At 39.9% G+C, this 25,803-nt stretch overlaps 2 protein-coding genes across 2 annotated transcripts; one reads left to right on the top strand and one right to left on the bottom strand.

The window, feature by feature from the left end:
• Positions 1–8,544: 8,544 nt before the first annotated feature.
• On the bottom strand, positions 8,545–15,307 carry klhl6 (kelch-like family member 6). Its single transcript, XM_034128825.1, has 7 exons — positions 14,880–15,307; positions 14,636–14,801; positions 12,175–12,624; positions 11,441–11,678; positions 10,705–10,907; positions 9,958–10,171; positions 8,545–8,922 (listed from the first exon to the last, which is right to left on the bottom strand). The coding sequence occupies exons 1-7, from the start codon at positions 15,134–15,136 to the stop codon at positions 8,636–8,638; spliced, it is 1,815 nt and encodes a 604-aa protein (XP_033984716.1). The 5' UTR covers positions 15,137–15,307; the 3' UTR covers positions 8,545–8,635.
• A 1,358-nt stretch (positions 15,308–16,665) lies between these two features.
• Positions 16,666–24,580, top strand: LOC117481214 (immunoglobulin superfamily member 3-like). Its single transcript, XM_034128823.1, has 10 exons — positions 16,666–16,840; positions 17,918–18,289; positions 18,397–18,813; positions 18,955–19,359; positions 19,823–20,194; positions 20,962–21,333; positions 21,453–21,845; positions 22,120–22,530; positions 23,001–23,393; positions 23,515–24,580. Exons 1-10 carry the CDS (start codon positions 16,768–16,770, stop codon positions 23,718–23,720), a joined length of 3,414 nt encoding a protein of 1,137 aa, XP_033984714.1. The 5' UTR covers positions 16,666–16,767; the 3' UTR covers positions 23,721–24,580.
• Positions 24,581–25,803: the final 1,223 nt, after the last annotated feature.

The following is a 25,803-nucleotide window of genomic DNA, read 5'->3' as shown; positions in this document are numbered from 1 at the left end:
TATGACGTGGGAATTTTGCCAATAGCTGCGTTTCATCAGTATGAAATTCAAGTAAGTTTGCGTAGTATCTTCCCTGCGGAAAAAAACTGCTGAGTTGACCAGCCTGACCAGCTAAACCGGCCACCAGCTAAACCGGGCCACCAGCTAAACCAGCTAAACCGGCCACCAGCTAAACCAGCTAAACCGGCCATCCTGGCCAGCTAAAAAAAATAGCATAGACCAGCATAGTATGCTGGTATGCTGGGCTGGTCACCAGCATCCATCTATCACCAGTTTATGTGTAATAATAGTATTAAATATACCATGCTGGAAGCTTACCAGGATTCCAGGTGACCAGCATAGCCTACATTGCAGTGACGTGCGGTGAGGTTCATGGCTGGTGAGGCACTGACTCACTGAGTCAGATTTACAAATATTATATTTTGACCTTAATCGAAATATTCGGTTATTTTCAAAAGCTTTTTTAGTCTGATGCTTCGATTCATTTTAAACAGACCGTTCAACAAAAGGATACCCAAAATCTAAATATTGGATTGTTCTTTCTTAGTAAGATCCCATTTTCATTACAAATGTGGTCTTACCTTGACTTGAAGATGAAGTCGATGCTATCCTTCTGGACAACAATCTCTATTACTTTTTTATAAAAGTCCTCCTTATCTTCCTGTAGTTTTAAAAGTCTAGTTTGTTGTTACGTCTACCGTCTCTGCGTAGAATTACAGTAGCAACAAGAACCTGTGGGCTCACGTGCGCCCCCTTCAGTGCGGCAGAGGTTATGGCTGCCTCCCCTGGTGCATTTTCATTGCCGTTGAGACCAGCGAGCCTAAATATCATATAGGTGAAATAAGTTATTTAGAGACTATGGATGGCGAGGATAAATGTAATAAAGGGATCTACATACATTACATTGGTGACCTACAGTGAGATGGTAACAGGCATGCGCTTAGGGCCCGCTTTCCAGCCAGTTTCTGTGGGGTGACGCATTCTGAGGTGAAGCAGATCTCATCTGTGCCTCACCTCAGCCCACAGTAAATGGCTTGAGCGCGCTCACAAAATAAGTGCCCGCGCTACATTAGTGCCCGCGCTCCAGCAAGTTACTGTGGGCTTACGAGAGGCAGAGCACGCCCCTGCCTCACTTGTCATCGCTCCCGTAGCGGAGCTCGGCAAATTTGCTGATTTTGACTATAAAAAGCGATTAGAATCATACATAAATCACACTTACAACACAGATCAGTGGAGACATTTTATTATTATTACTATTTCGTTTTTCTTTAGTTGTTTTTCCGTTACATTGGAGTATGACAGGTGAGGCTCTGCCTCCACTGACTGCACGTCGCTGCTACATTGTTTAAATACTGGTATGATTATTTAAACCAGAGAACATAAATATATTACAAAGATTGATTGTGTCATGTATTCTGGTATCTACCAAAATAAAGACATTTTAAAGTGTTCATAACAGTATTTTAATTTAATAAATAGCTCATTAATATAGTAAAATGCACAGTAACAATACAATAATACAAATAACAACCAACCTGCAAATCAACCTATACATCAAAAATAAATATATTATCTAAAACAGGTGCATTTGATTTAAAATAAAAGTAATAAATATAATTAAATATTTAAATGGTAACAAAAACAGTAACACTGTATGATAAGAAAAAGGCAACAAAGAAAGTGTTTTTTGTTTTTCCTTGTTCATGTCCATAATGTTTCCCGTTGTGTAGCGTCCAGCCTTTCCCAATCTGGCCTGCATTTCTGTCTTTTGAAGCCACTTCTTGAAGCAAACTGAACATAAATGTACAGATATAAGTACACTGTAAAAAGAAAACTTGACATTTACGTTAACATTTGGGCTAACAATAGCTTATGGTGAATTACAATGGCAAAAACCAATAGAGCTACCGTAGTGTACACGGTGCAGCTGTATTATCTGGGAAATAGAAGAATCGGATCAGGATTCGGTATTGGCAGGCAATCAATATCAAATTAATCGGATCATTATTAGCATCAGCATTTGATCACCTTTGTCGACTTGCAGCCTAAATACAAAGATAACTCCACTCCTCTCCTACCACTGCTTACCTCTAATGAGCCTTGGTAGAACTAGTGTCCGAGTCATAGGGTCCAGAACTGACTGAAGACATGTGGAACAGAGTCCCAGTCAGGCATGGTTCCATGTACAGGAAACTGGAACTTTGAACAGGTGTTTTCATCTTTTCTGCCTGAAGATTCACAAGTTCTCGATCAGGTGTTTGATGTGGGCTGGCATGATCCTTTCTGCAGCGATAAATAAAGAAAACAAAGAAAACATTTTTAATAATAGTAATGATGGTAACAACAATAATATTAGTATAACTATTTATATAGCACTTTTGCAAAGTGATTCTCACAACAAAAATAAAGAACAAAACAATATCAACAATAAAAAAAACAATTATTATAGGAATGTTAAGAGACAAAGAAATTATAAACATTCTAAGAGGCCGACTACAAAAGGTAGACTCAATGGCTCTTGATGACATCAATGAGCAGTCCCAATAGATGCTGTTGTATAAAAAGAAATAGAATAGGTCCAGATTTCTTCTATTTTGTGTTGGATGATTTGTTTTATTGATTGCTAATGGATGTTAAGATGTGTTTTACAATTATAACAAAAAGATTATTGTAATTGGAATCAAAAAGATTGCAAATCATAGTTTAAATAAAATCACTAGCAATATAGGGTTTATTGAACAGCAGTAAAGCATTAAGTTGCTAAATTAACGTACACTGAACTGTAAAACAACTTACCACTATTTAGGAAAGGCTCTGATCAGAAGGGTTGACTAGTAGGACAGCAAAGAGGTGGAGGAGGTCTATGTCATGTACAACCATTGGTAGATGTTACACCTGAAAGAAAGATAAGGAAATAAGACAACACAGGAGGACAAACATCCTCTTAAGTAAAAGACCAAATCATGTCAAGCTTTAACCTGTTGAGCCCCGAGCCTGTTTTTTCAGTCTTTACAATGCACTGTTGGAAATTACATTCCAAAGGCTAAATTCAAACTCAATACCATAAATAACTGGGTACCAAAGTGCTTTACCTGATAGAACACGTTCCACACGGAGCAGCAACCATCCGGCTGGGCCTTTTGCTGCATATCATCTCCTCCCTCTCCATTGTTTCCAGTAGATCTCTACTATCCAATAAAACTGAAATTCACCACAGAGGATACACATGTGCATCCTCGAAATGTCCCGCAACGAAGGACTCAGGGTGTTTCTCAATGTCGAGGAAGGCTCCTCCAGAGCCACTATTTCAAGGAGGCTACGTCATCGAGTCCCGCCGAAGGACTGTCCAGGATCCTTGGAATTCTACCGAGGCCGACGTCCTTCGTTGCGGGAAATTTCGAGGCTGCACATGTGTATCCTCCGCGGTCTTAAAATCCCCACAATGCTTTGCGCACGGACCAATTTCCAAAATCTTTGGCGGAAATCGCGCTCCATTTAAGGCGGGGTCTCGCATATGACGCACACCTGCACACCTGTTAGCCTGTTCCATTATTCTTCGTTTTCCGAGGCTAGGAAGGATTCTTGCCTCGCTTCTGAAGGACCTGAATCGGAAGACATGTCCTACCAAGGAAACACCCTCAGTCCTCGGTAGAATTCCAAGGATCCTGGACATTGGAACAGTCCTTCGGCGGGATTTGATGACGTAGCATCCTTGAAATAGTGGCTCTGAAGGATCCTTCCTTGACATAAGGGGCGTTCACACCAAGTACTTTTCCCACAGTAGTTCATGAGAACTTTAGTTCATGAGAGCTCTTTTAGTTCTGATGAACTAAAGCAGATCGCGTTCACACCAAAATGAGTTCCTGGGGGTGGATTAGTCAAATGAGCCGCTGACGTCACTTCTTCTTCTTCTGCTTTGGGTTTACTGGCAGGCCGCAAACAACTTCACGGCGAGTACAGTAGGTGGCGGTATGCACCTTAAAGTTGCAATTCGCCAAAAAACCGAGAGAAGAAGAAAAAAAAAACTTCCGCTTCCGCTGTATGCTTACCTTCCGACCTCAGACACGGTATGGAGTTGACGTTTTGGTGCTCGTGTTATACAGCTTTGTCACTGAGTTATTTAAGCCAATAACTCAGCCACAAATACAAATACAGATCGACCATTCAAATGCAATAGAAATGCTGAGTCGGAGGCGGTTAAGAAGCCTTAACAAAAGGATTGGACGACGAAAAGCACACGCTATGGACATGTTTCGCCGTAGGACAGCTGAGGACCGTTATCACGCCCAAAAAACAGCAATGGTACGTTCATTAAATCACATTAATACTATCTAATGTAGGATTTATGGAGTTATGTAGGGCTAATTTGTGTCTTTGTATGTGTTCCAGATATGCGAATACTACGGAACGCGTCGTGTCCCGCGCTCTCTCTGGGTGAACAATAGAACATCGGCCTGGTGGGAGAAGGTGGTACCAATGTGCAGTGGATCAAAGATTTCCGAATATCCAAGGGCTCTTTTCAACTCCTCTGTATTCGCCTGGAAGCAACGTTGGGGAGACGCAACCTAAAAAAATCGCCTGGAAATTGTAAATTGACAATAAAGCTGATCTTTTGTACAGTGCATTTGGTTCTCTCTTTTATTTACCACAGTCAACAGACACAATTACAATAGTGCAGACACACCTTAGTGCAAATATTAAATGTCAGTATCAAACCAGTACTCATACTGTATATTTGTATATTAATATGAGTATATTATGTTAAATATGTGTTAAAGACAATGGGATGAGGTTGAAAGCTCTTTAAAAAGCTTTAGTATACCATCTTTACTGTGATAAATACATACATGTTAAGCATACACACCTGAAGAACTACGTTACACACACACAGGTTAGTCTGTGTACCGCTGCACTGCTGCTGGTTTAAACAAAGACAGTCATGATGCTAGTGCCGTGCATGTAGGTTCTCTTTTATTTATCAGCAGCAGATCAATAAGTGTCAGTAGTATCAAAACAATATAATAACAGTGGCAATATATATATATATATATATATATATATATATATATATATATATATATATAATAACAATAGGTAGGCTCAGCAGCAGACACACCTTAGTGCAAAGTTAGGTGTCAGTATTAATAACAGTGGCATATATATATAATCACAATAATACAAAATTAACTGTCCCAGGTGTAGGCAATTTGGGGTGAAGTGTCTTGCCCAGGGACACAACGACATCCTGACTGCAGTGGGGTTTGAACCTGTGCTCCCCTGATCCGAACACCAACGCACCAGACCACTGCACCACACGCCTCCCAACAAGTCATTGTACAGTTTATCAACGACGACAAGTTTTTCTTAATTTTTGTATTGAAGGCCTGTTGGATTTAATCAGCTCGCTTAGCACTGCCAGAAGCCCAGCCTGAAAGGTATTTTGTTGCTCCACCTGGCACCATGAGCGGCTGGTCGTCCGATTCCTGGGCCTTGTGTGAATGCAGCAGCCGTGCATCTTCTTGGCACGCAGGTCCTCATTCTCCTTGCTGACCATGGCACGGCGGTCCATCGCCATGATGGTGTCAAGGAAGCTGTCATCGCGTGCCCACTTTCCTAAGGTGAAATATGCAAGATACAAGATCAGTTTAATCGCAACAACGAGACAACATTGTCCAACATTGGACATGGTGCAGGCAGGGACAGTGTACAAAATGCAGGTGTAAAGCATAAGATAGGATCTAATAATATCAAATAAAAAATAAATATCAAAGTGCCCTTATTTATTGTTTTGTGCTTAATGTATGCTTGAACTTTGTTTTATAGGGATTAGTGGACATCAGTTAGATGTGTAACCTTCTTTCAAGGCCAGAGTAGTTACAGTGTAAGTGGATTGACATCTAACATAACATGGCTGAGTACAATTATAACAATCAATAAAAAAAAGGAAAAATAAATAGAATTTCAATTACATTTCTACTTAAATGTGCAAAAATATTAGAACATCAGTCTTTGTGGCATGCTCAACTGTTTAAGCTTTTACCATTAACATATAGAATGAATGTTGCAAATGACTTGAAATTATAGCAACTAGGTAGCATTATGTCCAGCTAGCATGCTAATTGCTAACGTTATATTATCGTTTTATCCCGGAGGGGAAAACTAGTTTCTAATCCTGAGAGAAACACCTCGCCTGAAACACACGATTAGTGCCATGAGTTAGTGAAGCAAATTACAGAACATTGCACACTTATTCACAAGTCAAAACGTGTTCATAGCGGTTACGGCTGAGAATAGCTAGCTAGCTAGATGTTGTTAGCCAGCTTGGACCTATGATAACAAGTTCTAGCATGGCTAGCTCGATCTACTGAGCAAATAGAAGTACATCTAAGACCAGTATTGTGCAGATTAAAACAGTGCAGTGCCTGTATTTTATTTTACCTTCGTAGTCGTCCCGACATGACTTTGCCAGGTCTGCTAACTTTGCTGAGCCACGGAAACTGCATTCAGTAGAAGCTTCTGAATGCGGCGCTTCGTGTCCTCCGAGTAAATCGCCAGAAGCGCCGACACATCCTCATCACTCCACCGCTCCGATGATTTATTTAGTGTTGCTATAATAACTGCTTTCACAAAAGTAATCTCTTCGGGTGCGCTGGCCGAAGCGAGCAAATACAATGGCCGCTTACAAAAAAAATTCAGAGTCAAACGGGCGTGGTTTGCATTCCGCACAGCCAATCAGACGTACGAACTATTTTCTCCCACAACAGTCCCTGCTAGAGAGCAGGGACTGAAAAGCGGGTCGGACAAACTAATTTGAACTACTTTAGTTCCTGGGGCTTTTTGGTGTGAACGCAAATATATCGTAGTTCTGATGAACTATTGTGGGAAAAGTACTCCAAAGTACTCCGGTGTGAACGCGCCTATAGAGAAACACCCAGGGGGTGTATCTCAATGTCGAGGACGCTTCCTTGGTAGGACATGTCCTTCCGAGTCAGGTCCTTCAGAGGATAGGCAAGAATCCTTCCTAGCATCTGAGAACGAAGAATGGAACAGGCTAGCGAGTGTGCAAGTGTGCACGTGTGCGTCATATGCAAGGCCCTGCCTTAAATTGAGTGTGATTTGTTTGAAGACTCATAACTGATTTGCGAAGATGTACTTGAGTAACTGTATTTTGTAAAATGATCATCTCTCCAGGACAGAACCACTAAACTAACATAAAACGTTCTCCTTCTGTTTGCAGCCTTGAAAAAGTCCTGGAGGATAAGCAGCCAAAAGAAAATCATAAAATCACCTTCACCAATCAATAATAAAATGTGTATTTCATTTCATTTTTCATTTCCATCTTTATTTTGAACAGATAAAAAAAACAAATAAAAAATAACGTGTGAAAAACAGAATACCGCATTGTTAGAATACAGTATTTATCAATATTCATAATTATATTGATATATTCAACAAAAATATTCATAATAATAATAAATCATATGTGTCCAAAAGGGAGCAGGAGGAAGCAAATACGTATAACATTTCCCACCCCTTACTTACTGCTGATCAATGATTAACCTTTAAATCATTTCTGCAAGTTATACTTACTTATTTACATTTATACATACATTTACATTAATTTCTCATCTTAAATCACTTTTCTTAATTCTCAGTTTTCCAAAAAAGTGTTTCTGTACATCCTTTCCATTCATCTATCATACTTGATGTCTGCAAAACTCAAACGGACTATAAACTTTAAACACAAGTCATGTGCACATTTACTACGCCACTGAACATACTTACATTTAAATGTGTACTGCGTCGCTTCAGCCATTTTCCGCCAAAGATTTGGGAAATTGGTCCGTGCGCAAAGCATTGTGTGGATTTTAAGACCGCGGAGGATACACATGTGCATCCTCGAAATTTCCCGCAATGAAGGACTCAGTCCTCGGCAGAATTCCAAGGATCCTGGACATTGGAACAGTCCTTCGGCGGAATTCGATGATGTATCATCCTTGAAATAATGGCACTGAAGGATCCTTCCTCGACATTGAGAAACACCCCCACTGTCTGTGTGTGTGTGTGTGTGGGGGGGGGGGATGTGGGTGTGTGTTTGTTTGTGTGTGTGCGTGTGTTTTCGTGCGTGCGTGTATATAAACAACACCAGGTGCTATAAGCATCCTACAAGTGATAAAAGCGTCTAACAAGTGACATGTAATGTAATGTACATGAAAGTCACACCTCCCGTTGATTTGCATATTTTTTGTCATTTAAATGCATTCATGTTTTCTCAAAAAAACATAGTTTCTATGTTAGCAACTTAGTATGTCTTTGCAATCTCAACTGTAGAATCCATTCAAACAATGTAATTCTTGGTATTAAAAGTATTGAACTGTATACCAATTCATCTTTTAAAGGCAACTGTTGTACATATTATTTTATCAGTATAAAATTCAGTTTTAACAATGACTGCTGTTATATTACATTGTACCGTTTAATGATAACATAGGGATTGACTCCTAGTATTTCAAGTCTCACACATAGAAATTAGGAACAAAGACATGCTTTCAAAAATATCTTTATTTACATCATTTTGGTCACTTTCCTCTTTTCTGTCAACAACAACGTCCGTTCACAGAAGTCTTTGTCATTCTTAAGCAGGTGTTATTCTGTGTATGTGTGTGTAGGACTTCATGAGTGTCACACTGCCGTGGTGCGACACTCCCATAGGTAAAACACACTCCTCTGTTAACACCCCTCGACCAACGTCCCAGCACATCACTGTGGAGATGACTTGGTTCTTGTTATCCCGTCCCCCGGTGATGAAGAGTTTGTTGTTGCAGGCAGCGATGGCGCAGCTCGCCCTCTCCCCCAGACGGGTCACAAGGGACCAGGAGTCGGACAGAGGTGAATAGCAGTACATGGCTTGCATGGCTCCACCTGGAAGCAAACAAAGACACCATATTATAGATATACATACGCGCACATACATTTCTCACCAATAAACCTGACAAAAACCTAATTATTGAAAAACAAATAAACTGCTCTTCTATATTTCAATGATGACATACTATACACATTTTAATCACGTAAAGATAGTGATATTTCAAAACAAAAATAGTCTGTTCGAAATAAACACCTGCCCTGAAAATACCATTTAAAGGGGACCTATCATGCAAAATGCACGTCTTTTATACATGAATATGTGTCCCCGGTGTTCCAGGGAACTCACCAAGTGTCAAAAAACACAACCCTCTCTATTTTCCTCCATACCCAAATCTCTAAAAAAGGGGCTGCAACGGATCTGATAAAAACTGATCCAGATTTGAACACTGTCCTGACGTCAGGACGGTGGCGCTACGGCTATTGGGCCAACTCCACCAATCAGGAGGAGACAGCCACGGCCATTGCCGTTCGAAAGCGCTGGAGACGCTGTAGTACATATGCCAGGCCAGTAGATGGTGCTGTTCTCACAGAATCAGCCCTTGCAAAAACAGAGCTAAAAAAGTGCAAATTGAGCGAAATGAGGCATGGCTAAAATGCATGATCTGTTTGGTATTTTGAAAAAAAAAAAAGTATAAATATGCCTTATATAGGTATGGTCCTACACTATATTATTAAAATATAGCATGATTGGTCCACTTTAAGTAAAAGCATATACAATTTATTTTAAATGTGTTGAGAATTTCAAAAACAAAAATCCCTAAAATGTTATACTAATAAATATAATTGGATTATTATGAATGTTAAATGCATGTGTACTGTAAGTAGCATTACATTGTTTTAGCTAAAGTTAATATTTACTTTTGGATGTATTGGTATTTCATGAATACATTTAAATGCATCATATTTAACATGCAAACAAAAATATTGGAGAGAAAAGTAAAATATATTATCAAATCAGTTTAGAATAAGCTTGTTGTGAAAAGATCCATGTAAAGTACCAATACATGTATTTAGTTACTATCCACTTACCAACTATATAGATGCATTTTTTGAATGTGACTGCATTAGTGCATTTGGTTTCGATGGGGATGGGCGCCCGCAGCTCCCAGCTGTCTGTCCCTGGTTCCCAGCACTGAACCTTGTCAGTTGCCAACTTTCCATTGGGCCCGCCACCAATCACATAGATCCATCTGTCAAAGCTCGATGCCGCGAAGGAGCTCACACCTACAGCAAGAGGTGTCACCTGCAAGCAGAACCAAACAGACGCATATAAAGAAATGTGTGAGGTATAAATAGTGTAAAATATGTAAATCATTTAACACCTTATGCATATAATAATAATAATAATAATAATAATAATAATAATAATAACGGTTATCATTTAGATCTAATATTTTCAATATTTAATAAATAAATGAATTAATATTAATGATAAAGATAAAGACATGATCTAATTGTGGTAATAATATACAGAAACATTGATAATTAAAACATGTATTTAAAAAATGCCCTTTTTAGAGTGTGTTTTTGTTTCATTATATTATGTTCCAAATTATACTTCTTCTCAAATTCTATACTTGCAAGTTCAGGAGCTGCAACCAGACCTAGAGAATCAGCATCTGTTAGCTTAACAGCCCAAAGTCATTCTGTATTCACTTTCCAGCTGCTGATTACAAAATGTGACTCTACTTAAAGGCCATTTGAGATCTGCTTAAAGGAACAGATGCTGTAATTTTACACAAAAACACCCCTTTTATAGAAGTCCTGTATGTTTACCTGTGTCCAGCGATTGTGAAAGGGATCATAAGCCTCTACATTATCAAGTCTCTGAACTCCTTCGAATCCCCCCAGTGCGTAAACCTTCCCTCCATGAACGGCCATCTTGTGTCTCCAGCGCCCTGTGGTCAGGGGCTCGATCTGGATCCACTTGTCCAGGGCGCCATTATATTTCCAAACATCATTCTGTGTCTCTTTACCTCCTGCAATTGGAAACGAGACAACTGTCATAAAACATTGATGTTTCGCTGAATTAGGACTCTAAATGTGCTCTATTGGACCACAGACCTTTCACACTGATCTAAAATGCTGTGACCTAGTCTAAACTCAGAATCACAGTGTACAAGTTTCTGAGCGGTTAAAATTACCCCGGCTGGGGCGTCAGTTCCTGAGTTTGGAAACACCTCAACCCTCTACAACTGTAACGGCAGATTACACCACATCTTCCTGTTGTTCTGTTCAGCTGTACTTTTCTCACTGACTTAGCCATCAGATTCTTTGAATAACAGAAGCCTAGCACCATTCACAACAAACTGTTAACACAATGAAGATGCAAAAGAGAATAACACTTTAGGTTTTAGTTATAACTTTTTAAAAAGAAAACATAACTTGGCACATAAATTCTCAGTAGAGGGAGAACATTTTCACTTTCATCTGCACTGAAGTGAATTTCCTACACAGTAACTAAGCCTTTCCATAAATTAAAAAAAAAAATGTAACATGCGACCTCTCTCACCAGATATGTACACTTCATTGCGAAAGGTGATGCATGCAAACTCCACCCATTTCTTGTTTTGTGATTCGTCCACCATCTCTGTGATTGGCAGCTTGGCTACCTCCAGCCTGCTGCGCCTGAGGGGGTCCAGACAGGTGACCGTCGAAATAAAGCGCTCATCTTTAGTGCAGCCTCCAATGATCAGGAACACCTCGGACAGATAGTGCTGCACACGAGGTTTGGTTCGTTCAGAGACCACCTAAGATGTCAAACATGTAAAAAGCACATTAAACTATAAAACAAGGAAACACAGCAGTAGTTATTTTATCACAAAATGATTGTTTCTCTCAGTGTTAGTATTTGACAGCTCCAGATACTTTTTGGACAATCTTGCACTTATGTACATTCCCAAAGATATTGAAGTGACTGTTATTTTGTATATTGATTGTTGTGTTTTTATCTTAATGTGTGCATATGTATAAATGTGTCTGTTGATTGTGTATAGGATATACATATTTTATACATATTTTTATATATATTTGTATTTTTGTAAAATACATTGTGGGAAACGGTATTTCAATCTCTCTGTCTGTACACACAAACTGAAAGATTGACAATACAGTTGTCTTTGACTTTTTGACTTTCTCTTCTCACTGGTGGACAAAGTGATGTTCCTAAAAAGGCCTAGCCCTACTAGCATTTTATTAAGAAATGATGACACAACAACACATTTGTGGTCCTTCCTGTGTACTGACCTCGCTGCCAGAGAGGTGATAGATGCGGGCCTCTTGCAGCAAAGGAAAAGCCTCACTGCAGCGGCGAATCAGTTCATCTGACTCAACTTTTTCTACAAAGTAAGCAGGCTCCAACAGAGGCAGTCGCACATGTGAGAGCAACCTGACCAGTGAAGGATAGCGTTCATCCTGCCGGGCTCTCACCCAGTGCATGAGAGCTTCAAAAACACACTCCTCACACTTCACGTCAAGGTCATCCCTCTGCAGGACAGCCTCCAGCGAATCAGCTGGCAGCTCCAGGAAGTCCTGCTGCTGGACTACCTGGGAGAACTGAGTGGTGATGAAGTCCTGAGCACTCGTCTTCAAGGCCGGCAAGGCATGGCTATCAGCAAGATTCAGGATCCCAATGCAACTCTCCAGGTGCAGGGACTTGCTCAGAAAGCCAGCACAGGCCTCCACAACTCGTAGGAACTAAAAATGACAGCGTAGGCGTTAGTAGAACTTTTAAGGTGGATCTTTTGAAATGACTCTGATGTACACGTTCAGTGTTTCTAAAAGATGTCAGCGATAAAAAGATTAAACCACATTTCAAAGAATGATGAGCCACACTAGAATTGCAAAAGAGTTGTGCAAAAGGAAACATGACATCAGGAACATGGTCTTAGAAACCTAAAAGTTGACGAGGGCCATAACTTTATGGTTTTCTCGAACTAACTCAAGATTAAAAATGCTATGTGCGCCTCAATGTTGCAATATTTTATTTATTTTGTATTCTACTTTTTTGTTGTAATCTAATCATTTTAACATTTTACTGTGTTGGATTTACCAATAATAACATTGTTACCCAATTTAAAAAAAGTGCTTCATAAAGTTATTATTATCACATGCATATCCCCAAATGTATCCTAAATGTTAATTTAATTCTAAACTAAATAAATTGTAACCCTAAAATAAACAAAACATGCAAGTAACAACAAGATTGCTTTTTTATTATTATTTCCGAAAATTCAAATTACTCGCCACAAAAATAGAAGTATAGAAACACAAACATGTGCCTCCCCCCCCCCCCTCTGAGTCGCACAGCTGTGTGGTTAATTTAAGCTTGTATGGAAAACTGATCCAAAGTGTAAACAACAGTGCAACTTTCACTTCTCTCTTTCTCTCAATTCTTACTTAGTCAGATGTTTGTTCCACTGAATGGGGGAAAAGGTGAGGTGATGAAAACCATTTGAGGAATATATATATGTCGTTCTGCATGCGTTCTGTGTCTTTTTCTAGTCTCAGAGTCTTTCTAAATGTAAATAAATGTGCTTTCTGCATCACTTGTGTACCATTGTTTGACACAATAATAGTGCCATTTATATTCTATCCCACATTGAATACTGTTTTACAAACTGGTCGTTTGCTTGTGCCACAAACCTGAAACCCATAGAACAGCTGTACAAGAGAGCTATCAAGGTGTTTGACAGAAAGCCATATTCATATCACCACTGTACCATCCTAGAGAAACACCATTTCTTGAGTTTTGACCATTTTAAGTCTTTTAAAAGTATGTGTTTTTTTTATAAATGTTTACATGGACTGGCCCCCCCTCCCTTAGGGGAATTCATCCACAAAAAACACACTGGACGCTGCACTAGGTCAGAAACCAGAGGAGACTGTGAGGTCCACCGTAGACGGACAACTTTTGGACAAAATGTCCTCTCCATTAAAGCTCATTCTGGAATAGCCTCCCAACTGAGATACGGGGTTTTTTCACTCTCAATAGTTTTAAAGGTCAACTAAAAGAATGGTTGAGAAACAAACAGACGTGCAATCACCGCTAAATGCACTTTAATACAGGGGTATCTCCTCTTGCACTTTATGTAGCTATTTTTTTGCACTTTATGTAGCCCTTTTATCTCCTCCTGCACTTTATATGTCGTAGCTGCTACATTGCACTGCCTTGTGGCTTGTATGCTGCTCATGCTCTTTCTGCATATCATGTATTTCTGTTTGCCATGTATATAAATGTTATGTTCATAAATGTTGTATGTGACGGGACTACGGACGGAAACTAGCTCAAAGCTAAAATCCGGCTCATTCACATTTAAAAGCATTATTTTGTTTAAAATGTTCATTAATGTGCACTGTCCCGGTTCAAATAAACGATTAAATGAAAATTGTATTAAAAGTAAACTGTTGGGTTTGAACTTTGAATACTGGTAATTTTAGTTTTTGCTTCCAGTGAAGAAAAGCATTATCATGCGTGTGATCAATGTGACATAAATGAGAAAGTGTTACTCATCTGATAACACTTCTTCACACCAAATTGGCCGTCAAAAATGTGTCAAGATTAAAAGGAAATGTTTTTCTTAGCAGGTTTATTTATGTTGTGAGGATATGTTTATCATCTCATATCTTTATCGGTTAAGAAGATTTGGAAGTCAATGAATTTACGTAAAGGCATGTCATTAACTTATATAGTAAGTAATTGTTTCACCTGAAATTGACTGGCAGCCTCTAGTATTCTCTGGACATTGGAGTGTGTGAGGAGGGCCCGGCTGGTGTAGGTATACTCCAGGAGAGAGTGCATCGTCCCACTGTCCAAACCCTTTATTTCCACACGCTCCTCATGGCTCTCTTTTAGACCATTGCAAAACATAGCCCTACAGAAATAAAACATGAATTCAGTCACACTAGCAGTGCCGTCACAGTGGAGTTAGACAGTACTGGATTTATTTTACCTGAAGTAATGACTGGCAGCAGCAAGTATGGCTCTATGACAAGGGAAGTCATGTCCCTGAACACGCAGCACCACATCGGTCAGTTCTCTGTTCACTCGTAGGGTCTCCAGCCCTCTCTGCAGCTCCACAGGTAGACCTCCATCTTCCCAACGTAACTCAGTTGAGCCCGTCTGACTGTTTTCCTCCTGGACTCGGCTGGACTCATCTCCAACAAGTGGCAAAGGACAGTCTGTAGTCCTTTCCAGTGTCTCACTCATCTTTTATACCAGAAGCCCCTCAGAAACTCAGAAGAACAGCTACTTTAGTTGCCCCTGCACGATAACAAAGACCTCTACGGTTTACGGTTGAAACAGTTGTGTCGCTGTGGATCTGTTTTTTCCTGTACTCTTCATACTTCCTATTTCTGTTCTGTGAGGAACATACACAACGCATGTTTCTAGACACTTCCTCTTCTTGCGCTGAGTACATTTCCCCTAAGTTACACAATGTTTTACTCGGAAGACAGACGCCAGGTCTCTTCCAAAGGATTGCACTAAATATAGAATACTGCAAATAACACTCAAGTGTCTTAACCGAAGGGAATACACTGTCATTGCAGCATGACACAGTTTATAAAGTTTCTTAGTTTTGACTGAAGTTATAAACCAGTCAGAATATAGGTCTTGGAAAAAGGTTCAAATCTGTTGAATCAGGTAAAAAAAACAAATAGTTCCACAGTTCTATGAAATGCAAGTTATACTAGCTGAGCACCCTATATTATACATTGGGTTTTATACATTTCTTTATGCCATAAGTGTAACTTATAGCTTCTTCATCTGTTTTCCTTTCCTCTAAGCCTGTCTCTGTGCTGCTGACTCCTCTCAGATCAATAAAGGACTCTAGTATAATATCTTTACCTCCTATGAACCGATAGTCTATAGCATGTGTAGACACTATCAAAGCAATAGCTCAGACTAGATGGTGAAATTAGAATATGACCGACAGCTCTGCAGCAGAAATGTAGGATTTCATCTTCTCCACTAAGTGGCACTATTGCCTCGTTGGTCTGCAGTACCATTCAAACACAATCTGAAGTTATTTCATGTTTAAATGTTTGGTGAAATAGGCCAAACTTGGATCCAAGCTGTTTCCTAGCAACGCAAATTCAACAATTTACCCTTTATCTTCCACAATGTTCGATGATCGGATTATCATATTGTTAATCATGTAAATTCATAATTTGGAAACCGTATATTTTATTCTTAAATATGTATTAAAAAAATGTTTGCTGTAGCTCGTTCTTAGCCCTAAAACTTGAGGCATGGAGGGGTGTCGATGTCAGCAGACAGAGTGAATCACCTGCCGTCACACGTTTCACTTCCCATTATTTGCGGTAAGAATAACGTCAAATTAGTGCTCACCGTGCTTTCTCTCAGTCTGTTTAAGACGTATTTTTGTCCAATTGGTTTTGTAGCCAAGCAAATTTGATGCTGGTGTCAAACTGTGATGTAGCCTACATGAGCGCAAACGAGGACAATGTGCCTTTTCAAATGAGTGTGTAACCCACATTAAATCCTGAGTAGATCTAGGACGAAACAAAGCTCATTTGTGGGTGTGTGCTTTTTATTTGTTTGTTTTTAAACACTCCACCACACAATACCTGCACAGTCATGAGACATTATTATTATTATTATTATTATTATTATAATTCTCACTAACAGATCTACAAGAACACCTGCAACGCAACTGTGTGCAAGAAATATTTCTGACTTCCTCTTAGTGTACCGACAGTACAGGAAGCATCAACCACTTTAATGTCCCAGCACAGACGCATGTATTTTCACACGAGAGACTGACTGACTCAGGGCTCATGGTGTGAACACTGTGTTACAACTGAGGCAGATTCAGGATGAAGTGTTCCCAGAAAACTTGTTTGAAGGCCAATGGCTTGCTCTTTTGTCTGGGACTACTTCTGCACTGTGGTAAGTAGTACATTGAATACCTGCAGTTGGATTTCATTCTGGACAGTGATCATGATGTGTGAAATGATGGTAGTCTAACAGTAATAAAACAGAAAAGAAATAGTCATTTAAAGAAAGGAGCCTACATTATGTTCATTTTGAGTAAAATACTAATAAGTAAGAATAAATAAATACTAATAAGTAGGAAGAAAGATAAGAACCACCAAACCATATTAAGCTAAATCCTCCTGATCATTCTAACATACTCACTAGGATTTGTGTTACTTATTTTAACAATAAAATTGCATTTACAAATATGTTGTGTGGCTGAACTAAATTACTCATAATTGTTAAATAACTTTGGTTCTATCTGTCTATTCATATAATTTTATTGAAGCAGGCAAATCAATTACTGTCAAATCACTTGAGTCTGGAAAAGCGGCAACAATTCCTTCCTTTATTATAGTTACAAATAAATGTCCTTTAAGAGTAGGTTTCCACTATTTGCAGGCATTGCATGTTCAATGATTATTATAACCTACTTTACACTATAGTCTCAAAAAGGTTTGACTTCCTGCAATGTGGAAAGCAACTTAAAGGCTACAATGTGTTTCTTCACATACTTATGCAATACGAAAAACAAAGGTTGGGAAGCTAAAAAAGTTGGAGTTGAAAATAAAACATTGGTTTATGAGAGTATTGTAATGTTATGATATTATTTTTTATGATGATTATTATTAAATAGGGTCCGATAGTGCTCCGGTTGTTAATATTATCTTTATGTAGGACTGAGAATTATAGAATTATACCTACAGTAACATCATTTGGCAGTACCTAAGTAATGTTGACATGATAGCCTACCTGCACCTGTCTATTAATTTATGTATTTATTTTTTCCTTGTTCTTTTTTGTTAGTATTGTTTTGATTGATTTTGATGGTGTTCTTTGTGCTCTTGCCTCTTTTGAAAAGCAATATAAAATGTCATTACAAATAACAAAAGGTTAGACCCTGTAACGTAGCACACTTATAAAACAGACTGACACTGTAAGTGGCAGTAACTAAAATCTGTATCTGTGTGTTGTCTGTGCATCAAACAGGGGAAGCAAAAGTGAACACCAAAGTGCAGGCTGGGCCTCTGTATCGTGTGGTGGGCTCTGAACTCTCCATCTCTTGCAATGTGAGTGGCTTCAAAGGTGAGAACATTACTAAAGAAATTCAATTCCGTGTGAAGAAGCCTGCAAAAGCAATGGAAATCAACATCATCAGCACCGGAGACCCAGATTTCAGCTATTCGGTGTATAAATCACGTGTGAGTAGCGACGAAATTACTCTGAAACATGAAAATCCAAACTCAGTATTCTTTAAGATACAACGACTAGATAAAGGTGATGAAGGGGAATATGACTGCTCTGTAGTCAACCATGAATCTACATATGATGGAACATACAGTGTTAAGACAACAGTGAAAGGTAAGTGGACTTTTGAATGTAAGAATCTTACTACAGCGCAGTAAACTAAGATGGCAAAAGTATATGACTTTCCTTTCTTTCTCTCTGCTTCTGATGTGGTCCCATAGTGATTGACAACTCCCTTAGTGTTTCATCACCTGCCTCCCACCCCACACTGAGCTATAATGAGGGTGATGCTCTCACTTTAACATGCCAGGCATCCAGCAACACCATCCAGCACACCCATCTGTCTTTTGCCTGGTATCTCCACAAAGACGGTGAGGATCGTAAGCCTATCATTTCTCTGGGTAGAGATTTCACACTGAGCCCAGGTTCGGGTTTTGAAGGGCGCTACCAAGCTGGACACATAAGGTTAGATAAAATGGGGGAGGCCACATACAAGCTAAACATGGCTCAGCTCGAGCTGTCAGACCAAGGCAGGATCTACTGCCAAGCTCAGGAGTGGATTCAAGATCCTGACCAATCCTGGTATTCCATCGCAGAGAAAGCTGCAAAGGAAACTACCCTGAATGTCAAAGCCAGAGGTAAGAATTATGAAAATTAAATAGCCGATCTTGATTTGGGTTGACGTATTCACTAAACTCTTCCTCTTTTCAGTCATTGTGGCATCATGGCAGGATGTTTGTGACTGTGGTTGTCTCACGCTTATTCTTTGCTTCCGGTAGAAGTCCTGCCAGACACGTCGTCTCTGGCGGTGAGCATTTCTGCACAGGCGGTGACTCTGCAAGAGGGGCAAGAGCTGTCACTGTCCTGCAATGTTGACACGAAGAACCTCAAGGAAAGGTTCTTCTCTGTAACCTGGCTCAGAGGAAATGTTGAGCTGGTCCGCATTGGCCCTACAGGCATTCAGTCTGTGGGGCCCCAGTACAGTGGGCGAGTGAAAGAAGGAGAGCTCAGAGCATCTCGGATAGGGGACAGAGATTACCGTCTCATATTGCAGCCCGTCAGAACCGAGGACCAAGGCCAGTATATCTGCAGAGCATGGCTCCAGGACAGAGGTCCAGATGGAGCCTTTACACAGGGAGCTCCCCAGGACTCCAGCTCTCAGGAGATCAGCATCTTAACCACAGGTCAGTCATCTAAGACACAGACTTTACTTGGGAGGGCCGCCCAGTATATTAACGTCCGCCAAAGTATATTACGTGACCTATTTAGGTCCGCGAGCACGACGCCATCTGCGATCGATTAACTAGTGGACAATGATCCCTCGCTCTACCCCTCCTGTACCTGTTTGTTCTGCTATCGCGTGAAGGGTCTGCTTTATGCGCTCCGCAGTAACCCCGCTGTGAGGCTCTGGCGAACAGTTCGTGAGCGTGCTCCACTAGCACCCCCACAAACATTTATATACACAAACATTTATATACATACACAGGGTTTAATTTTATTCAGGATGTACCTTGGATTTTAAGTGATATAATCTTCATTTTATCTTGCAAGTTATTATTACTATTAATTAGATAATAAAGTTACTGTGTTTTCTTATTATCTTCTTCAACACACTCACTAACTCTCTTTTGCTTTGCCTTATTACAGAAAGTGGGCTCTCAGTTGAAATGAAAAACACCATGGGTGTTAACGAAGGTTATGGGCTGATGCTCACCTGTAAAGTGCATGGGGTCAAAGGTCAACTCTCTGTCACCTGGCAGCGCAAATCGACATCCACATCAGCGGCCATTTTCACCAAAGTCATTAGTCTAAGTCAGGAGGGTGTTGTGGAAAAAGCGGAGGAGTTCATGAGTCGCAAAGTAAAGGCAACGCGTCCTGCGGCTGGCACCTTCATCCTTGAGCTTGATGAGGTCAGACCTTCTGATGCAGGAGTCTACGAGTGTGCTGTGTCTGAGTGGGAAAGCAACAGCAAGACCAACAGCCAATCACAGATGGCCACTGTGACAGTGGCTCCTTCGGGTAAGATGTGGCTCTCTCTGTGTGGTGCAAATTATTCAAGAAAAATGTATGATGAAACCGTTATATTGACACTCCAGGTTCCTCTTATGACATAGATTGTCTGATTACCTGTTTAAAAACATAATCAGTGATTTTCAACAAACCTGGATTACCTTCTAACCAACAGTTCAGTTATGAGTCCTATAATCTTTCTCATCTCTTTCAGAAGTATGTTCAGCCCAACATCTTCTTTCGCATGCAAGAAATATCAATGTCATTTGAAGAAATGTACTGAGCACAATCTTACTCCACATAACACTTTCCCTTTTAGAACTGCAATGTCTTCCTATTGCGTCACCTCAGGAAACATTTTCACATACCTTGACATTTGCAAAGTCATGAGGAAAACTGTTTAAGGTTTTAAATAGAACACACTGTGCACTTTAACCCCACTACAAGTAGCTGCCTTAGAAAAAAAAAACGTGGATATTTTATGTTCTGCTTAACACATGTGTGCTCTAGGATGTAATACATATAGCAGGTTTCACTTCCAGGGCTTTAACATGCATTTGCTGAGTATAGACTTTAAAGTGCCTCACAGCATACCGTATTTGCATATAATATGCATTTTTGTTTTAGAACTGAAAATGATACCATGATGTTGTGCAAATTACAATAAGTGAACGAGACAGACAGTATGTTGGAAATGTAATTTACACACATCTCGTTTACTTTAAACTCTCATGACCACATGACAATTTCTGCTTTCTTATTTGCGAACGTTACAGAATCTTTTGTGAAAGTGTCACTGATAAGTCGCAACAACAATGTGACTGTGGGAGAAAATGTGGAGTTGATGTGCCGGGTCAAAGGGCCACCTGTACCAATTACACTGACTTGGAGCCTGCAGCGTGATGCCTCAACCCTAGATAACATCCTGACACTGTACTATGATGGTGCCATCAGCTGGTCTGGAGACCAGAGCCGCTACCAGCTGAAAGTAGAGAACCAAAAGAATGGAGTCTTTCACTATTTGCTCATCAACGGTGTGAGCCAAAGTGAGGTGGGAATCTACCAGTGTAGAGTTTCTGTCTTCCTGGATAATGTATATAAGAAGCTGCCTCTATCCAATCCGGTGGCTATTTCGGTGCTGAATCCAAGTAAGCTGACATTTTGTATGCTACATATTAAAGGGCTATTTTGGATTAAAGCTGCATTGTGCATTTCATTGATTTAAGTTTCTAACCATGTATGACTTATATTTCCCTCTTTGTCCTAGCGAGCAAACTTGATCTGAGGCCAACCCCTGCCTTGACAAGAAACATCAACACTGACATCAAAATAAAATGCTCAGTTAACTCAAAACCCTCTGCTCCCACTCACTATGCGGTCACCTGGCTACTGCAGCAGCAGGCAGAAAGTACGATGATTATGAAATCAGACAGGGATGCTCTAGTTACATTCGGACCAAATGTACAACCGAGCCACAGTCAGCGAATCAGCATGAAGCGCACTCAAGGCCCCAGTTTTGAGTTAAATATTCGGCAAGCTCGAATTTCAGACAATGGTTCATATGTCTGTGAGGTGGTGGAGTGGCTTCAAGATCCTCATGGTGAATGGTATCAGCTCTCACCAGTTTCCAAAACCACAGAGCTCACAGTTATTGAGCCTGGTAAGTTTGTATTCACATACATGAAGTCCTTACAATTTGCCTTGGAAACCCATTTTTCCCAACACGTTTGATAAAAGCAATGTTATAGTATATATAGTGTTTCTATAGAACTCTATACTGTATGCTCTGTCAAAGTTCAAAGCTTACCTTATTTCAAATGACAGATTTCCATATTTATCTATTTGTCATTTGCTGGATGGATGGATGGATGGATGGATAGATAGCATTTCTTCATTTACTAAGTTTTTTTTCTGTGCTTACTCTAATTCTCCAGCCAATGACCTTCATTTAGAAAAGAAAGAGCAGCGGTTGACTGCCAGGGAGGGAGACGAAGTGGAGCTGAAGTGTAACATCATCTCAGGTGCATCCGGTCCATCGTTTTTCTACAAAGTTACTTGGCTGTACACCGGACACGTTTCTTCGGTCCGCAGCCCCCTGGTGGAGCTTGATCACACAGGCCTGCTGAGTTACCCAGGGAACCAGGAGCTCAGAGGACTGCAGGGGCGGCTTCATTTCTCCAGACCCACCCAGAGCAGCTTTTATCTGGGAATAAAGAGGGCCCATGAGGAGGATAAAGGTACCTACCAGTGCCAGGTGGAGCAATACCAGCTGGATCAGGAAGGTCACTGGCAGCAAAAGGCCTCTGACAGCGCTGGCCCCATCTCGCTGACTGTGAATGTTACAGGTATGATCTCGTGATTTTTTTAAAGCATTTTGTAGGCATGATTTTAAATGTGGCTATTCCTTTTAGGGCGTGTAATGAAACAGTTTGACAATTTTGGTAAACAACATTGTTGGCTTTTTTATTACGGCAAGAAAAAGCAAATGATCCTATAAAGCACAAATATTGAGCTATTCCCATAATACATGCAGTCAATAATACATTATAATTATAATGGTGTGTATGTTTGTCTGCATGCATTTGTCTGGTGGGATTGTTCTGTTCTCAGCAGAATAACCACTTCTCTAATTGCTGTCATGTGTTTTGCGCCAGTGTTTTTTATGGTTTTCTGTTTCTGCCCTTACTTAAGTTTCTTCCATGTCTGTCCGTGTATTTGGGAATTTCAATTTATATTAGTGACATTGATGGATTGGCCTGGTCAAACTAGAGTTGAATAAATTGTGTACTATTTTTATCTCTGTGCTTTTTGACAGAAATTAACCTGTCTGTTGTGGAGGAAGAACAGGATTTGAATCTGACCAGATCCCAGAATTTCACAATCCCTTGTCATATCACCAAACAATCCAGCAATGAATCTGAGTTCCAGGTCACATGGTTTTGGCAGAAAGAGTCACAAACGGAACAACGCCCCATATTCACAATTTACCGTAACGCCACCCTACAAGACAGGCTTGGGAAAGGTGATAAGCTAAGATTCGGCCACCCTTTGCCAAAACAATTCAGCCTTACAGTCTCAAAGACAAGTCCTGAAGATAGTGGCCTGTATTTCTGTGAGGTAGAAGAGTGGCTCCTATCTCTTTCTCTTGGGTGGAGAAAGGTTGCTGTGGAAAAGTCAGGACATTTGACTGTTCATTTCTATGATGAAGGTAAGCACGTCATAATGTGACTAGTAGTATCTTTAAGCAAATTCCATTGTTTGGAAATCATGGTAAGTCATGCATTACGTGGATGCAAGTAAAGTTTTTTATTTTGTCCACTTCTTTGCAGGACTCTTTAAAGCCATCTCCGAGCCAGAATGCAAGTCTGATATCTGGATGGGGATGCTCATAATTACTGTCATCTGCTCAATGTTGGTCATAGTCCTACTGGTGCTGAAGATATCCCGGAGCAAGGTCTCAGGAGGAAATAAGTCTAGCGAAAATATGTGGGCTGAGCAACACCCTCTCAACACCAAACCCATTGCAGACGATTGAAGCTCAAAGATCAGAGGAGAAAAAGAGAGAAAAAACCGCATGCACTGATATTCTTATGTAATGTAATATATGCAATGTTTTATAAGTCAAACATTTTCACTGAATTTACAGCATTTTTTATTATGTTTTATTCAATAATTAATTGTTAAATAATTATTTTGATAATAGTCAATACACGTTTTTGAAATGTTCTTACTGCCTTTATGAATTATTGAATGTATTCATGATAATGAATAAGGCACTTTTCCTTTTGCAGCTAAAACGTCTTTGCATAATCACCAGCTTCTTACTGCCTGCAATGGACACTTGAGCTAGGCAGGAGATCAACTTTGTGGCTTTACACCTACAAAGCAACATACCGTGAATGACAGATTCCTTTTTATGTAACATCATTCAGGCAGCTTGATACTATGTCTTTGATGTGGAGAAGTCAGAGCATAGCATGTCTAAGGGAGCAGCTAAGCAGACGAAATGTGTTTTTTTCTGAAAGCATGACGTGCAATGACTCAACCAGGAGTGATCTGTGGTTCTGCAAAAGCACAGGATGCCTCTGTGATCTGAGAAACTGCTGAGATGCAAGTGTGACAGGATTTGGGTAGACAAGTCACAGTTTGAGGTTATATGCATGCAATTGAAGTGCAAATCAGCCATACAACATTTACATGTGATTCTGAATGCACAATACAACTTATAGATGAGACGTGGAAGTTGTGTGTTTTGACTGTGTTTCAAGGAGCTTACTGAATATGTGTTTGTGTGTAGAGTCTGTGCAAACAGCGCTTATTCATTTTTGTTTGTTTTGGCTGGCTCAATCACATTGGATTTGTAATTAAACATTTACTATGAGATGAAAAATCTGACTTTCAAGAATGTGTCAAGGTTTTTCACATCTGTAATGGTTGAGCAAAATATGAATTGTGCCTTTTCTCATGGTCCCACAATGTAGGACAACGCGGCAGATCAAACATTTTAAATATAAAACCCGAGCATTTTACCTAAAAGGTCTAGTCTTGATTGGCCATGTAACTATCCTAACATCATCTTAGCATTTCTTAATTATAGAAGACCAGACACCACCTAAACAGGCAAGGTGTAGTTAAGCATTTTTCCTACATAGTATGTATTAAGTATATGCTAAAGAATACATTAAAGTCAGCCCTACATAAAATCATGTCTCACTGTCTAACTACTCACAAGCTGGATTGTACTTTTTTATGTTTGCACATGAATGCCTGTCAGTTTTAGAATGTCTGCAGTTGCTGCATTTTAACAGATGTCCCTACTCCACAAAATTGGATGCTGAAGAGTAATCAAATCAAAACTAACGGAGAGGAAAGTAGAGTCTCTCGGTTTTGCTCTGTCTCTCTTTCTCCCTGCATCAGCCCTATCAATGTTTAACACCCCATCTCTGTGAGAGACAAGAATAGGATACATTCTTTGCTATTACTTTTGTGGAAACAGGCAAAGATACCATATTTCCTAAGACATTTAGGGTTGTTATGTAGGCCTACAATGTAAGGTTAAACAAACAGTGTTTTTCTAAAAGATGTGAGAGACAGAAAGTACAAGAGGACCTTCAAGAAAAGCTGTAGACGTCTCAGCCCTACAGAGGTGATGTAGCTTTGACTTTCGTCTGAAATGATACCAGTCCTTCACAGTCTGGTGGACTGGCTCCTTCTTACATCCTCTCTCTTAACTTTACTGTAATTCCACTGCCTTGTGTTTCCATGGCAATGCCTGTCAGAGAAAACGAAGAAACATTGAATTTGAGAGGCAAATCAATGCTTGTATCTATGCAACAAAGAGTATATTTAACGGGGACAAACTTCACTGCACAATGACAGCCAGGCTAGAACTCCCTAGTCTTTATAAAGTGTGAACTTTAACATATTCTACAGTGATTCTTGTTTTGACTTTAGATGCAATGCATTAAGAGCAATTCATAATTTATAATCCCTCTATTTCCCAATCGTATAGCTGCTAAAAGATTATGGTTCCCAGTTTGCCAGCATGGATGTGTGAGCCGGATATCTCTTTTGCTATGATCTCATTCCAGATCTGATTTGGCATCAACTTTATGCTT

The sequence above is a fragment of the Trematomus bernacchii genome, unplaced genomic scaffold (assembly GCF_902827165.1).
Source record: "Trematomus bernacchii unplaced genomic scaffold, fTreBer1.1, whole genome shotgun sequence".
NCBI classification, from domain to species: Eukaryota; Metazoa; Chordata; class Actinopteri; order Perciformes; family Nototheniidae; genus Trematomus; species Trematomus bernacchii.
Note: the sequence above shows the minus strand (reverse complement) of the source record. Positions and strands in the feature narration are given on the sequence as shown.